General features: G+C 36.9%; 1 protein-coding gene across 1 annotated transcript in view; it reads left to right on the forward strand.

Annotated features, from left to right (window-relative positions):
* Epha6 (EPH receptor A6) overlaps window positions 1-16088 on the forward strand; it is a 951985-nt gene that overhangs the window by 650868 nt on the left and 285029 nt on the right. Inside the window, 3 exon segments of the mRNA XM_028879452.2 lie at window positions 3807-3915; window positions 7132-7202; window positions 11449-11574. Coding sequence (XP_028735285.1) covers window positions 3807-3915; window positions 7132-7202; window positions 11449-11574 — 306 coding nt within the window.

Genomic DNA, 16088 nt, shown 5'->3' on the forward strand with positions numbered 1-16088 from the left:
ATGATTGAATTTCCTGCCTTCCTGGAATTTTCATCCCAATAAAAGAGACAGTTTGCCAAAAAGTAATTTGGGTGACATTCTATACTTTCACTTAGAGTATTAGTTTAAGGGGGTTATGGAAACAACTGTCTGAGAGTCCAATTAAGAAAAAAACACATAACTTGGAAAAGCTTTCCAAATGACTGCGTGACCATGAAAGAAAACTGACCCCTAAAGAAAGTGTGACTCACTCAAGAAACTGAGGGAATGCAGTGTCTTTTAATCAGACAACCTAGAGATTTGTGCTAGCCAGTTGGAAAAAGCCTCATTAATAAAGTTAAGGGATTTGAAGTTTACCCTGAGATGAAATCAGAGCTCTGTGTGATGGACCAGCACTAATCCCATAAAGACAGAACTTATCCAGCAAGTACAATAACGGCTGCACAAGGCTGGGCCATGGCTCCTCCTTCCATGTAGGAAATTGTATTCTTTCCAATATTTTACTGCTTCATGAAAAACATAATAACATAGTCACATTTCTCTGGCAGAATGTGACAATTACATTTAATTTAACACTCCCACATTATAGACTTGAACTCAATGGCAAACAAGGGCATGTGTGATTCTTGTAAAACAAAAGAAAATCTGGGTCTAGTAGGTTCTCCTGTTAGTGAATAGGGTCATTTAAAATATTTCAGTAGCTAGGACTTGGAGACAGACAAATCAGTATTGTGCTGTCAGATTTTCTCTGTACAGTATGTGTAGGTTTGACAAGTAACAGAACTACTTAACTAGGAGTAACAATGGTGCTGACATAAGCCTGTGGATCATGAACATACATTCAATAATATTTTTAAACTCTGTACGTTGACGTAAGAACATATGTCTGTTTATTAAATAATACATAGACTATACGTGATTATGGGTATTTATGTTTGTCATATTTCCCTAATAATACTACCCTCATTGTGTATATTATTTTATACCCAGTACAAAAGTGACTGTCATTAAGCATTATTTTCAACAGTGTTGAGTATGTGTGTATGTTATTCTTTATACAGAAATGCTTAATTTTGCTAGTATACATGCTTAGGAAATAATTATACAGGGCTATGAATTCTTAAAATTTATTTAACATTCTGTTAAACAATTAAAATTTTAATTCAAAACCAGTTTATAATCACATATTCAGAAGTATGCAAAAGGAGACGTATTAATGAAACCAGTAGTTAACTAAGTTATTATGTAAACAAACATAAATTTCTATGGCAAACTTTCTGATTTTCACAAGCCAGTCAAATACACAATCTTATTTCCCATATGAGCTTCGAATACAGTCTCAAGAAATCACTAGAGACTTGACTGGTATGACAATATTTGTTCTAGGCTGAAAACTCTTGAACTAGATAATATCTTTCATGAGCACAGGAGATGTAAGTAAATAATTTCTCCCATTAAAAAGGTCATCTTCTTTATCTTCAAAACTATGATGTTTTCTGAAACATAAATTACTTAAAAAAATATTGTTTGATAATTTTCAGTGAGAAAATACATCATTTAATTCCCATATCAGTGGTATTTTGAAGATTGCAAAACTAGGGGAAAAACTAATAAAAAGCTTGAGTCCATTACTTATTGGATAAGATGCAACTATTTAACTCGTTTCTGACTAGATTAAGAACCAAAACTTGCCAGGCGGTGGTGGCGCATGCCTTTAATCCCAACACTTGGGAGGCAGAGGCAGGCAGATCTCCGTGAGTTCGAGGCCAGCCTGGTCTCCAAAGCGAGTTCCAGTTCCAGGAAAGGCACAAAGCTACACAGAGAAGCCCTGTCTCGGAAAAAAAAAAAAACTTAACATTTTAAAAACTGCCTAACAATACTTTGATGAAAAAATGGTGACTAAATTCTAATTCCAATGTTTAATAAATTTCTTTAGCTGAAAACGGAACAAACGTGCCCCTTTTTTATGACATTTGGAAAGTCTCTTAAATGGTGTGACTGATTTCTTACTGAAGCCAACAGTTGATACTCTCTAGAAGAGGAGGCTGTGCAAGCCTGATGACCTGAGTTGAGTCCCCAAGAACATTTATAAAAGCTGGATGTAGTTGCATAGCCATCACTGCCCTTACAGAAAGACGGGAGGTGGAGAAAGGAAAACTCCTGGAGGCTAGTGAATGTATATATCAAGGTAGCCCATAAAAGGGTGATGAATGATGAGAAACCCTATCTCCAACAAGGCAGAAGACTAACACCAACAGGAAAGAATGTCCTCTGACCTCCATATGCACACTCAAACACACACTGGTGCACGTGCGCGCGAGCGCACACACACACACACACACACACACACACGAAATAAACTACAGTGCTTTAGTCAAGCTGAAGGATAATAATGTGACTTATTGATTAATATTTTAGACTACTGAAGGATGAATTATTGGTACTTATAACATGGGAAGGAAAACAAATCTATAATTTGAGAGCCTGGATTCTGGTCAAAAGTTTACATGAGGAAACGCTTTAGCTAATCTGGGTTTCACTTTCATTACCACTACTTTTTTCTTTAATTAACACACTAATTATAGATATTAAGGGATTCACTTTGATGTTTTTGTCTGTATATACATCATATGTAAGCAAGTCCCATCCTATCCAGTGTAGAAAACAGTAATAGAGAAATAGAGTACAATAATGAACTGAACCAATCAATGTATTGAATGATAAGTGAAATGTAGCTGCTGCAGTTTTTAAGACAAGAGGTTTTTTTTTTCCTTGTCTATAATGTGCAAGGCCCCCTGTTCAAACCTTAGCATCATAAACACATACACACACACACACACACACACACACACACACAGAGAGAGAGAGAGAGAGAGAGAGAGAGAGAGAGAGAGAGAGAGAGAGAATTTTGCCAATGTCTTGGTTTATTTCTTTCTTTGTATAGTAAAACATTCTGACAAAAATAACTTAAGTAGAAAGGTATGTTTTGGCTCTAGTACTAGTATTTACGAAGGAAAGTCCAGGCCGCAAGAAAGAGCCAGAGCAGGTGGCCATAGCACAGTCATGGAGTATGGAGCAAATGAGTGAATGCTGGTGATTATTTCCCCTTCTCCATTCATTCATTCCTGGATCTCAGCCCATGAAATGATTCCATCTACAATAAATGTTAATGTAATCAAAATAATTGCCCACATGGATGCTGAGATGCCAGCATCACCTAGATGATTCTAGGTCTGTCAAGTTAACAATTCATACTAAACATCACACATAGGAAAAAAATGTAGTATATTGTTACTATATGTGATATCTGGCCTTTTTATCAAAAAAGAAATAACAAAGCACTTAAGTATTCCTTCCCCCCCACTTATTATCTATCAAATATATATACATGTGTACACACATATATACTTGTATCCTTGTCCACACACAAACATCTTTGCGCTGTGAATATGGAAATGTACATCTTTAATATTTGAACTTAGTTCTGTGAAATATATATTAAATATAAATTTAATTATTTTAATTTATTAATTTAAATTTCAGCATAGTCTTTTCATGTTGTAGAAACCGATGCCAAACAAGTCTGCAAAGTCTGATCGATGCAACTCATATTCAATCTTAAAAGGAAGCACTAAGAATTCGTATATTTTAGTTATATTTTTAAGAAAGAAGAAAGTTTGGGGCTGTGTATGATGACTTCAGTACTGCAAACATTATATAAATCTCATTTCAGCTGGGTTATTTAAAGTGCTATTAAAATAAAGGTCAATCTGGTGTGATTTAAAATAAATAACCAGCATCACATGTGTTGCCTGTGTCTGTTTCAGCTTCTGATATGGCAGCAGAACAAGGGCAGATCCTGGTAATAGCCACGGCGGCCGTCGGGGGATTCACGCTCCTGGTCATCCTCACTCTGTTCTTCCTCATCACTGGGAGGTAAATGAGTCTGTCCCAATTATCCCCAACTCCGTGAAAAACCTGCTTTATGCTCTTGAGAGAGAGAGAGAGAGAGAGAGAGAGAGAGAGAGAGAGAGAGAGAGAGAGAGAGAGAATGTGTGTGTACGTGTGAGTGTATGTGTATGTGTATGAGTGTATGTGTGTGTGTGTGTGTGTATGTGTATGAGTGTATGTGTGTGTATGTGTGAGCATGTGTGTGTGTATGTATGAGTGTGTGTGTGTGTATGTGTGTGTTTGAGTGTATGTGTGTATGCATGAATGTGTGTGTGTGTGCATGCATGTGTGTGTGTGTATGACAGTATTTGGATGATTACCAATACCCAAGTATCAAAACTTCACAAATAAGAATGAAGATAACATATATGAAGTTATTTTCAAGCAACTTATTTTGAACATCTTTGACATTTATTTATCAGAAGTATCTTCAAATCATTCTTCTAAGGAAAAATATGTATTCATTGATTGTGCTGATTAGTTTTATGCCAACTTGACACAAGCTAGAGTCATTTGGGAATAGGAAACCCAATTAGAAAATCTCACCAGACTGGTCACATCAGATTGATATGGGAGCACCCAGCTGATTGTGGGTGGTGTTACTCCTAGGCACTGATCCTAGAATGTCTAAGAAACCAGGCTGAATAAGCCACAAGGAACAAGCCAGTGAGCATAGAACCCGTATGGACTCTGCTTCAGTTCTTACCTGTAGATTCCTGTCCTAACTTCCCTCACTGATAGAGCATGAATTGGCAGTTGTAAGCAGAAAATAAAGTCTTTCCTTCCCAAATTGATTTGGTAATTATGCTTTCTCACAACAATCAAAACTCGAAGCATTTCTAAATATCAGTAGGGGCACAAAGAATACCTCAAGACTTACATTAACAATCTGAAACATGTGCATAACACAAGATTCCAATGCCATGATTTCAAACTGCCCAAATAATGCCAATAAAACAAACAATAGATACCCAAGGTGACTCCATGTATAAAGCACCAAACCCTAGTAGAAAACCCTGAAGCAGATAAAGCCCGACATTCACAGGCAGTAGATCTGAGTATGCCATTCACATTCCTGGTGACAGAAAGAGATGATGAGATGGAGAGAAAGGCCTTAATTCATATTCTACAAGATGTAGGTAACATATATTATAAGTATATCTGATTTGGCTATAGAGTGAATTTATAGAACATTTAAAATAAACTTCATGATGTATAGGGGTTTTTGTATATTGTTTGTTGCTGTAAATAAATATGACACTCCTCTTAAATAAAACCATCTAATATTGTACCCTAAACATCTTCAAAGAAATTTTCAAAGTGGAAATTAAGAATCTTGCTAAATCAAAATTAATCATCATATTAAATTATCATAGTCTAGATAATATATGTTTTGTATCTTTGGTGTTAATAAATCTATATAGGATATCATTGTACTTTCAGTTGTTTATAATTTTATGATGAATAAATTATTTTTGTCAAGATATCCATACACAAGATTCAGAAGTTGCCAATAGCATTTATTTTATAGAAGGTAAATATATACTAGAAAAGTTTATTATATTTCGTGTTCTCTTGATAACCTTTACTAAGCAGTTATCAATATATAAGGTATTAGCAGTATTTTTATAACACAATCATGTTGTCATTGTGACGTTTCACATAATCAAATATTCATTATCATCTTATCCCTCACATCCTTTTAACTCCTCAGAAACTTTTTTCTTACTTGTCGCTACTCTGACACAGATCATCACTGTCTTAGAATCGTTCTTCTTTGCAAGAGAGTATGTGATATTATAAGAACATTCACCTTTTACAGTAAAAATTATTGCTTTGAATTATAAATGTTACAAACTTAAAATGCTGCAATCTTTGTGGACAAAATTTAGCCTAACAAACTTGAAAGGAGTTATCAAATGTTACCTGTCTTCATAATTCCTAAATTTGAATATCAGTGACACTTAAACAGAGAAGTTAGTAACAAAGAAAACTGAACACTAAATCATTCTCAACTTTGAGTTTCTATGTTTGCCAATTTTTATAACATCAGAAATTGCCTAAACACTTTACATGCTGGAAAGAACTACTTTGATTACATTGGCTAATACAGTCATTCTGAAGTACCTCTCATGAACCTTGGTAGAGAGACATCCAATGGAAGTAATTCCATGAAAATAGCAAATCTGGATGAATATTTAAACTACCCTAGAAATACAGGCATAATTCACATTGAAAAACTGCACTGTGTCCTACAGATACATTCTCTTTAACCAACTGGAATTACAAATTTTATGAAGTCAAATCCCACGGATGTTGATGAAGCTACTTGAATTGATATAGTCACAAGAGCCCAATTACACAATGCAAGAACAGAGCATTCCCCCACAAATTTTCAACTCCTAAAAAAGAAGCCACCATGCTAACTGGCATTGAAAATAGAAGCTAATTTTCTAAATTTCTGAAATTCTGACTCAAAACCTTTTTTTTTTTTTGGTGCTTTAAAAAAATGTGATTATTACAAGTCAGATATAAAAGAGAAGTATTTTATGGCTGATGGTAAAATATTTTATATGAATCCTATCTTTTGAATCAGTATATTTGACCATGCTTTTTGGTGCTAATTTTTATGTAAAGCATTATATGGGGCATTTTCACATTGTGAACATATTCTAAGCTGGTCTTTATGAAGAGAGACAAGAACTTTGTCTAGGGATGATGTGTATTCTAATTGTTTTGTGTTCTTTTTACATTTTATTTTTTATTTTTTATTATTTTTTTTTTGGTTTTTCGAGACAGGGTTTCTCTGTGTAGCTTTGCGCCTTTCCTGGATCTTGATCTGTAGACCTGGCTGGCCTCGAACTCACAGAGATCCACCTGGCTCTGCCTCCCGAGTGCTGGGATTAAAGGCATGCGCCACCACTGCCAGGCTACATTTTATTTTTAGTTGTAAATTATGTATATGTAGAAGGATATATGCATAGGAGTTCAAGTGTCCATGGAGGCCAGAAGAGGGTGTTATAGGTCCTAAACCTGAAGGTGCAAGTAGTTGCGAGTCCTCTGATGTAGGGGATCAACTCAAGACCTTTGGAAGAGTAGTAAGTGTTCTTCACCACTCAGCCATTTCTCCAGGTCTCTAATTATTTTGTATTCTTATATCACCTAATTCTTAAATAAGCTTTTGTTTACTGTTTTTGTAAGGTGTCAATGGTACATAAAGGCCAAAATGAAATCAGAGGAGAAGAGGAGGACACACTTACAGAATGGCCACCGTAAGTACCGCCATTGCTCTGCCGCTGTTGAGCATCCTCCTGCAAGCTTCAGAACCCCCTTCACATTTGTGATCCCCTGAAAGCAAGCAAACAAGAAATGCATTTCCAACCTTCTGGCATTAAGGGTTTCATCTAGCTTCCAGGTTTAAGGTGGAAACTGCACCTGCTTCTCATTAAATGACATTACCTTTCCTTCAATGCTTGTGGGAGAACCCAACAAATTGAATTTACTAAAAATACCTGGTGACTAATTGTATATAGTTATTTACCATCACAGTGGCCCTGGAACATGAGTCAGTTTTACATAGTGCAGCATTAGATATAGACGTGTTGAGGAACCCTTATTCCTTTTTTTAGAGATTGTCATTTAATCATACAACAAAGCAATTTACAATTCATTAGCACTATAAAAGTATATCAGCTCTTTAACTTTTAGAATATGTATGAAGCCCCGTGCTGACTACAAGGTTATATTCATTTGAAGATCTCTTCCTTGGCAAGCTATAATTACTACTATAGTTGGTTTGATAATTGCCCTTTTCTCCTCCCAAACACCCACCTCCACCTTTACCTCAAAATTGCAAACTACTTCGTCAAGACAGTTTTTCTATTGTGAGACACTGGATTAACAAGAAAGCAATGTTCTTTAATTAAGCAAAGTATAGAGATAATATATGGAGCATCTTGTTCAGCTATTTAAATCTCCCTTTTGTTTTAAATTAAACAAAAAAAAATTTTAAACACCCCTCCCATCTGTATCACCCCACAAGACAGGAAAAGACTTAAGTAAGATATTATAAATTTCTGAGATGGTTTAGGGAAATTCTAAGGCACCTATCACTTTTAAAAGTGGTCTAAGTACCATCTGCCTGAGAGACCTGGCCTGAGATGACCTCAGAACATTGTAAACAGATTGCAAAAACCTGGATGCAGACACCTGGTGGGATGACTAATGCTGGGCAACCTTAAGATTCACTGCAGGGCCTTTTGTACTGAGGTGCGCAGGGAAGCAGTGCTTCTGAGGTATTTATTATCTGCTTTCCAAGCAGCAGATTAGCATAAACTAAACCAGATGGGCTCAGCAAGACCTATTGAAAATAACCTGAAGTCGCCAAGGAAGTGAAGAAAAAGAAACCAGTGTTTAAGAAATCTGGGATGAGTTAAATTAGTAAACCTGATAGTCACAATCGGGACTCATTTGGCCAAGGTTTTTCCAATATTACATATATCACATTTTTACAGAAGAAGCATTGTTATCTAGCTATTGTATAGGAATGCATTATAAATTTAAAGAAATAGCTTATTTGTGAAAATTACATGTGAGTTAGTAATGGGATTTTTATTTGTCTTTAATGATTTCAACGTGACCATATATCTGATTAGCTGACACTAATTCTCTAGCAGAATTAGAGCTAAATTTAAGATTATAGCTATGATTAAGTTGTGAGTATAACATAGAAGTTATGAAAATATAAATATAACATTGAGGTATAAACTATCTCTTCTTTCCTCATATTTAAACTGTGACAAGTTAGGAACAGCATAGAATTTCAGAATCAATGTCAAGTCTACATAAACCTGACAGTATTCTTTTTTGGTACTATTTTTTACAATGCTAATTTTCTCATGTGTGCCTATCAAAGCACTAAGAAGTCCTAGGTGAAAGGTAATAAATGAAGGCAGTGAACACAGAATAATTAATGAAGCAAACTACAGTACTAATGAACATAATGAACATCTTATTGCCTCTTCTAAGCTCCCTTTTTTTGGGGGGGGGTTAAGATTTTCCTGTAAGAAAGTGAGACTAAAAACCTACTTGATTGTGAATTAGTATGGCTTTGAATTTCTGAGATGTAACAAAACCAAATATAATCCACTTATTTTCTATTGTGTGATAGATACTTTGGTGTCACTGTGATGAAATAGTGGACAAACACACCTAGGTTGAAGCTTTCTTTTGTTCATGGTCTCAGAGGTCTCATACATCGAGGGTATGATAGAGCAGAGACATTCAACTCATGGTAGAGAAGAGGCAGAGTGTGCTGTGAAAAGACTGCCTATGCTGTGGGCTTCCCTCTCTCTTCCTTTACCCATGCCACACCCTAGCCCATGTGATTATTGCACCAAGGTTTGAGGAAGTTTTCTCCCTTAATAACTATCTTAGAACATCATTTCAGATGCACCCAAAGACCTTTATTAATCCCTGAAGCACTTCTCAATCTATCTGTCAATCAAAATTAACCATCATGAGTCCACCTTCCATCGACTTCACATCTAAACATATCTCCTTAAACCATAACATTCTACTGCTCATTCTGAAATTTTTCATCTGCATCTTTCAATATCAAATGCATTTTTTCCTAGAACCCAGTCTTTAAAGTCTTAATAACTCAGCATTGCTGAAAAGTTCAAAATCTCCTTTGAGTCCAGAGTCACAGAGACCAGATAGAGTGATACAAAATAAATTCTCTCATTCCAAAAGTTGAGAATATGGAATACCAAATAAGGTTTGGAACAATACAAAGCAAATATAACAGAGTAAACATTAAATCATGTAGCTTTGTGTCTAGGATTCAGGTCATGTTGTAGAATGATATAAGTTGCAAAGGACTTGGGCATCGCATCCTCTCTGTTTTTAGCACACTTGACCACTTTCTTGAACTGGTTCTGCCTATTGTCTATAGTCTTTCTCAACAGGTGTTCTGTATTCCCAGAATCTCTAGCTTCCTGGAATCTCTATTTCATCTTTACCTTTGTTATTATAGCTTTATACATTATCCTATCAGCAATTACCACAGTAATACCAAATCTTCTACACATTGACTGGATCTCTAGGCTTTCTTTGAAAGTTGAGGGAGTCTCTATGACCTTACTAATGATTCTTCTACATTCATCATTACAAAATTAAAATTAGTAAATAATGCTAAGGTCTTCTGTCAGCCTGAACCATGAGTATAGAGTCCTCTTAGGGTCAAGATGACTAAGAAAAGTGAAATAAATCTTAAGGAAATAACTAACTACCCAGATTATCCTAGGTGAACAGTTTACACCAATAGATCTCGCCTCTTAGGAAATATATTTCTTTTTTTTTTTTTTTTCCTTGAGACAGGGTTTCTCTGTGTAGCTTTGAGCCTTTCCTGGAACTCACTTGGTAGCCCAGTCTGGCCTCGAACTCACAGAGATCCGCCTGGCTCTGTCTCCTGAGTGCTGGGATTAAAGATGTATGCCACCACCGCCCGGCAGGAAATATCTTTCAAGTAAGTGTATGAACTTATACTCTTGAATCTAACATGGGTAGAATCCTGCTCAGTCCTGAAATGCTCAAGGCACACCTTAATTTTCCAAAGCCAAGTCCAAAGCTTTCTTTTAATGGCTCTAATCTCTTTAACAGTCACACTCTCTTGTCTTTAACTTTAAACTTAATTCTTTCTGACCAAACTGTGAGGTTATTGTCTTCTAAACCTTTTTATTCTATTTTTTAAATCACAGTTCTCACCATAAATATGGCTAAAAGTAGCCAGCACAACTGTGTCAAAACCTTCTTGGACTGCTTTGAAATTTCCTCCACCAAATTTGCCTTTGGTGACCTCTCATTTCAGTCTTCCCCTGGGACATGAAGAAAAGTTGCACAGTGTAACATGAAGGTCCTCTACTCAGATTTCCAAACAGTTCTTCCTATAAGAAACTCCATGAATACGGTCTTCACTCTTGGCATTCCTGCCTGCATTCTGGTCTTCTGACCTCCCTCCAGAATTACCATTAGGCTCTCCTTATAGACCCAGAATTTTTGGCCAGAATTTTTCAGATCCACTTATAAACCATCCCCATAGCCTCTGAACCACAGGGTCCAATCTAGTCATAGTAATGTTCCTGTTTCTTTACATTAAATTTCTTAAGTAGGAAGGATGTATTTTTAGATCAGGATTTCATAGAATTCTGTCTGTGGCTACCTGATTCTGAATCTGTGGACCTATGGTAAGATAATATATCCTAGAGGTAGGACCCTGCGTCAATAGTTGTTCAATTTGTGGCAGCCAAGAAGCAGAGCAAGAGAGAGAATTTATACACTGTAGGAGCTCTCAGTTGTTTTCCTTTTTGTGCAGGCATCAACCTGAAGGGAAAATAAAGAGAAATTTAAGTAATTAATAAGTAACTACCTCTGTATGCCACTCCACCTTTACACATTCACAAGATAGATGCCTACTGAAATACTCTTAAATTAAATCCATCTTATATTTTCTTGCAGTGCGCTTCCCAGGAATTAAAACATACATCGATCCAGACACCTATGAAGACCCATCCTTAGCAGTCCATGAATTTGCAAAAGAGATTGATCCTTCAAGAATTCGCATTGAGAGAGTTATCGGAGCAGGTAAACATAAAATCTACGCTCTTAACTACAGGATTCCTTCACAGCGTTGCAACTGGTTCATCAACATGGTATTTTAACTCTTAGCATGTTTCATCACTTGAAAATATTAAGGTATAAAAGTATTTTCTATTTTTTACTTATTTCTTCAAAAGCAGATGTGTCCATATTCAGTTCCCAAATAATGAGAACATTTGCAAAAGTTATTTTCACCTTCTATAGTCTGTTTCATAATGAAGATAAATTACAGAGAAATTAGAGTGCCTCAGGAATTTATTTTGAAAATGCAATTTCAGGAGTTTGTCATGAGGTTATTATAGATTTACTCAAGTCCCAGCATCTATAGACTTATACTATAATTAGTGTTCATAAAGATGACCTTGAGGCTGCACAAGACTTAGAGCGTTCTGAAAATCATTGAAGGTAAAATTTGGTTCAATATAGTTTTAGATCATTTTAATGCAAATTAATAATGCTTCCTATGTGCAAATCTCTAGTACTCAGAACTTTTCATTATTCAGCTATTCTACTTTTAAAAAAATTATAGTGAAGCACCCCACAAGAATTTATGGTATGCATTAGCTAGGAGAAACGGTGCTAATGCAAAGGGCCTTGGGAATAAAAAGTAATTCCTCTTTTAAGTCTTTGATGCAAGATAAGCAGCCCAGGGTTTTGCAGAAGAGCTTTTCTTCACCAGGTCTTGCAAGGAGATGAGTTCTGTCTTCCCTTGCTGTGCTTTCCCCTAGCAGGTCCTCTTCTACATGGTCAAGGTTCACTTCCCAGCACATCTGCCTTTCAGCCTAAAGGAGGAAGAAGAAAGAGTTCTGTCCACTTGTCTGCTTTTGTGGCAATCACCTAGAAATTTCCAACACATTGATTTGCCTATCAATTATAATCATATGACCATACTGACTTATAGGAAATATAAACAACTACATATACAACTACAAATACAAGACAACTATATAAGTATCTTTAAAGCAGATGGTATAGGAGAAGGACTTAAAATGGGAAACAAAACTGCATCCCTTGTGGAGGTATTAGTCTCCTGAAGATGCTGTATGTGTGCAATCCTTTGGAGAAAGCAGAACAAGCCTATGCGTGCATGGTATGGTCCTTTGGGCATGTTATGTCTTCTCAAAAGCCATAAGAAAGCAACTGATTATACTGTACTTCTTTAAAAGCCCTTCTACACATCATAGCTCTCCAGGTAAGATGTACAATGATAACAGGAGATCCCTTGTTTAAAAAAATTATAAGTTTTAAGGTGATTACAATAATATATAAAACCCACCAACAACTTCTTTTAAACCCGAGCTCTATCTCTGTGATTGCATAACATATGCTGGAGGTAATCTTGTTTTCCAGAGTCATTGAATACTAGTACCACCCAGGAATATTGACAATTAGGAAAGATCTTTTCCTAACTGCACTCCATTCCTCAAACACATTGGGTCATCAGGTTCCCTCCATGGCCAGATGTCCCTTTGAAAATTGGCATAAGGGTCTTACATTGCACATCTCTGCTCTCATCAGAAGAGACTTCTCTATTAGAAAGATGAAAGGCTTAGAAAAGAATTGAAACCTTTGTTATCTTCTGTTGAATAAACAACTACAAAACCCAACATATAACTTAAGTGTGTATTATATTTAGTTTCATTGTGCGTGCTTGGTTTTTGTTCTTCTAAAAGGCGGAGACATCTAGAAGAGGCTAAAGGAGTTCTAAGCATCGTTCAAATTTCCTCTTGTGTCCCATGTGAAATAGTGCTATCAACTTTAAATTCTTACATCTTTTATTTACTGTCATTATTTTCACCAATATTTGTGTGTCTGCATGGTTTGTGTGTGTGTGTGCATGGTGTGTGTGTGTGTATGTGTGTGTGCACATGCGTGTGTTCCACAGCATGTGTATGGAGGTCAGAGGACAACTTTCAGGAGCTGGTTTACTCCTTCCACCTAACTGAGGCCCACTCTCCTGGGTTTCTTCCACCTTGTGTGCTCCAGGTTAGGTGCCCTTCCAGCCCCTAGACTAGTTTCCGGCTTCCACCTCCCATCGTGCTGATGGAGATGCTGAGATTACAAATGTGCAGCATCATATCTATCTTTTTGTTGGGGCCTTGGGCATTAACTCGGATCTTCAGGCTCTGCTGCACAGTGTGTTCTGTCACCTGCTGAGCCATCTCCTCTGCCCACTGTCCACTTTAGTGCCACCTTATTTAGCACTATCAAAATAGAGTAGAAGACTGTTTCTATCATAGTCTCCTGTGTATAAATTAAATCTCTGAAGTCATTATATTGAGACATAAAATCACGTGTCTGAAATACAAATGATGTGAAAAAGTTCAACTTTCAGTTTGGGACTCCTTTGTACTAATCAAACTATATCTTTTTGTAGGCAGATTTTTCTGTCCTGCCTGTCTGTTCCCAAATAGTCACATGGAGAGTTCTTAGTAAATATGAAAGCTTGGCTTATAGCTTAGACTTTATTTCTAATCAGCTCTTATAGCTTAAATTAACCTTTTTGATTCATCTACCTGTTGCCTCATGGTTCCTGGCATTTACCTGTCTCCTACATGTCTTGCTTCCTCTCTATCTGGCTGGCAACTCTGTCCTTATTCTTCCCAGCATCCTCTCTGTCCTGCCTAGCTATTGGCCATTCAGCTTTTTATTAAACCAATCCAAGTGAAAGATCTTCACAGTGTACAAAAAGATTATTCCACAATGTTTCTCCCTTTTTGTCTAAATGAAAAGGAAAGATTTTAACTCTAACTTAACAAAACTATAAACAATAAGAATGATTATCAGGTAAGAATTACATTTATGATGTCCAGTCCAATTGTATTTGGCATATTTGGAGAAAATACTCCATTATTTATTTTATCTTGATGAGTCCAAAGCTTTGTATCTATTTTATCTTTTATCATAACTAATGAAGACTACAACTATAACTACCTAGTCCTTAACTCCATCAAAGACACCAAAAGGATATATTACCTGAGTAAACAGGAAAATGCAATGCAAGCCACTTCCAAAACTATAGAAATGACAGACATCTGGCTGCCTGGGCAGTCACCCAAGGTTCCTCGGCAATGTTGGGTCATCCACCTTCAGCCTATTGGCCTAGAATATCTGGCAGACTCTTTTATGAAGCAGAAATTCTGAAGGACTGTCCTGCCTAGTCTTGGCAAAGTTTAGGAGTTTCTTTCCTGTTTGTCCTGTATCAGGGACTATGGGGGTCCAGCCCCTTAATAGTCCCCTCCCCAGAGTCCAGGAAGAATCTACAACCAGCTGATAATTAATCTTTAATGAGAAGAAATGAATCTATGTACAGGAAACTCCTTAGTCCATATACTTTATTATTCTGTGTCAGTTACAAGCTTATATTCTGCTCTCATATTTAGGTCATTTTTAGCCTGATTTTTCTTTACACTTGTCTGCAATCCCCTCTAGATTCTATCTTAATTCCTTCATCTAGTTCTGCCCCTTCTAGGTTCTCATCCATCTTGTTCCTTCCCATATCATCTCCTCTCCCATCTCCTCTCTCCTCTTCTCATTCTACCTCATCTTGTTCTTCCCCATCTGGCTCTTCCTCCTCTTCCATCTGTTCCTCTAGTACTCTCTTGTAGCCCTTCAATCTACTTCTTCCCCATCTCAGTTTGTTCCTCTCAAGTTCTTACCCATCTAGTTCTTCCATTCTCTTTTCTCTTCTCTGTCCTCTCGTGCCCTGGGAGTCCTGGTATATATACACTTACAAGCAGTATTCCCTTAGCAGTGCAAAACCAGGCTTCCAGGGTCAACAGAGGGGTGATAAGAATCACATAGGGAGGCAATAACCATTAATTATCACTTGCAACTCCAAAGGGAAGTGACCAATGGAAAATGGATTAACTAAAGGCTAAATTCAGGTAATATCTAAGAAGAGGGCTCTTATGTGCTCAACTATAATCTTAAACGTGGTTGGTAGAAAGTGTTAAGAATCTATAAGTTGCTAGGTCAATGGGAGAAAACACAACTGTCTTCTTTTTTCCTGTAACTCCTATCTGTCCAAGCTATCTGCCGTTTTTTCTGCAGGGTGGGGGAAAGTGTGCTCAGTTGCTAGGCAACCTGTGTACAGCTAGATGCCTCTGGTGATAGTTAAAGGGAGATCTGGAACTGGAGGTAAGGTTTGGGAAAAGAGGAAGTAAGGCTTAATTGGCACATCCACCAGGCCTTCACAAACAGGTAGCCTGGATGCTTAAGTCTGTTCTTAGAGAGTACAGAGGTATCTCTGATAAAGTACTTTCCTCCATCTGGGGATGGACCTGGCCAGATGCTGCTAATGATAATTACAGGGAGGCTTGAACTGGAGTTCTGGCTGAGCATAGCTGTCAGCGCAGAAGGTTATCTAAATATTCCTAGAAGTGGTTAGGTAAGGCGTTAGCAGTCTATAAAGTTGGTAATACTGTAAGAAAGGAGGATCCAAGCTGAATTGTGTAAAGCTATTACTTAACGTCCACCTGACCTAGGTGGTGTCTCCT

Source organism: Peromyscus leucopus, chromosome 12, assembly GCF_004664715.2.
Source record: "Peromyscus leucopus breed LL Stock chromosome 12, UCI_PerLeu_2.1, whole genome shotgun sequence".
NCBI classification, from domain to species: Eukaryota; Metazoa; Chordata; class Mammalia; order Rodentia; family Cricetidae; genus Peromyscus; species Peromyscus leucopus.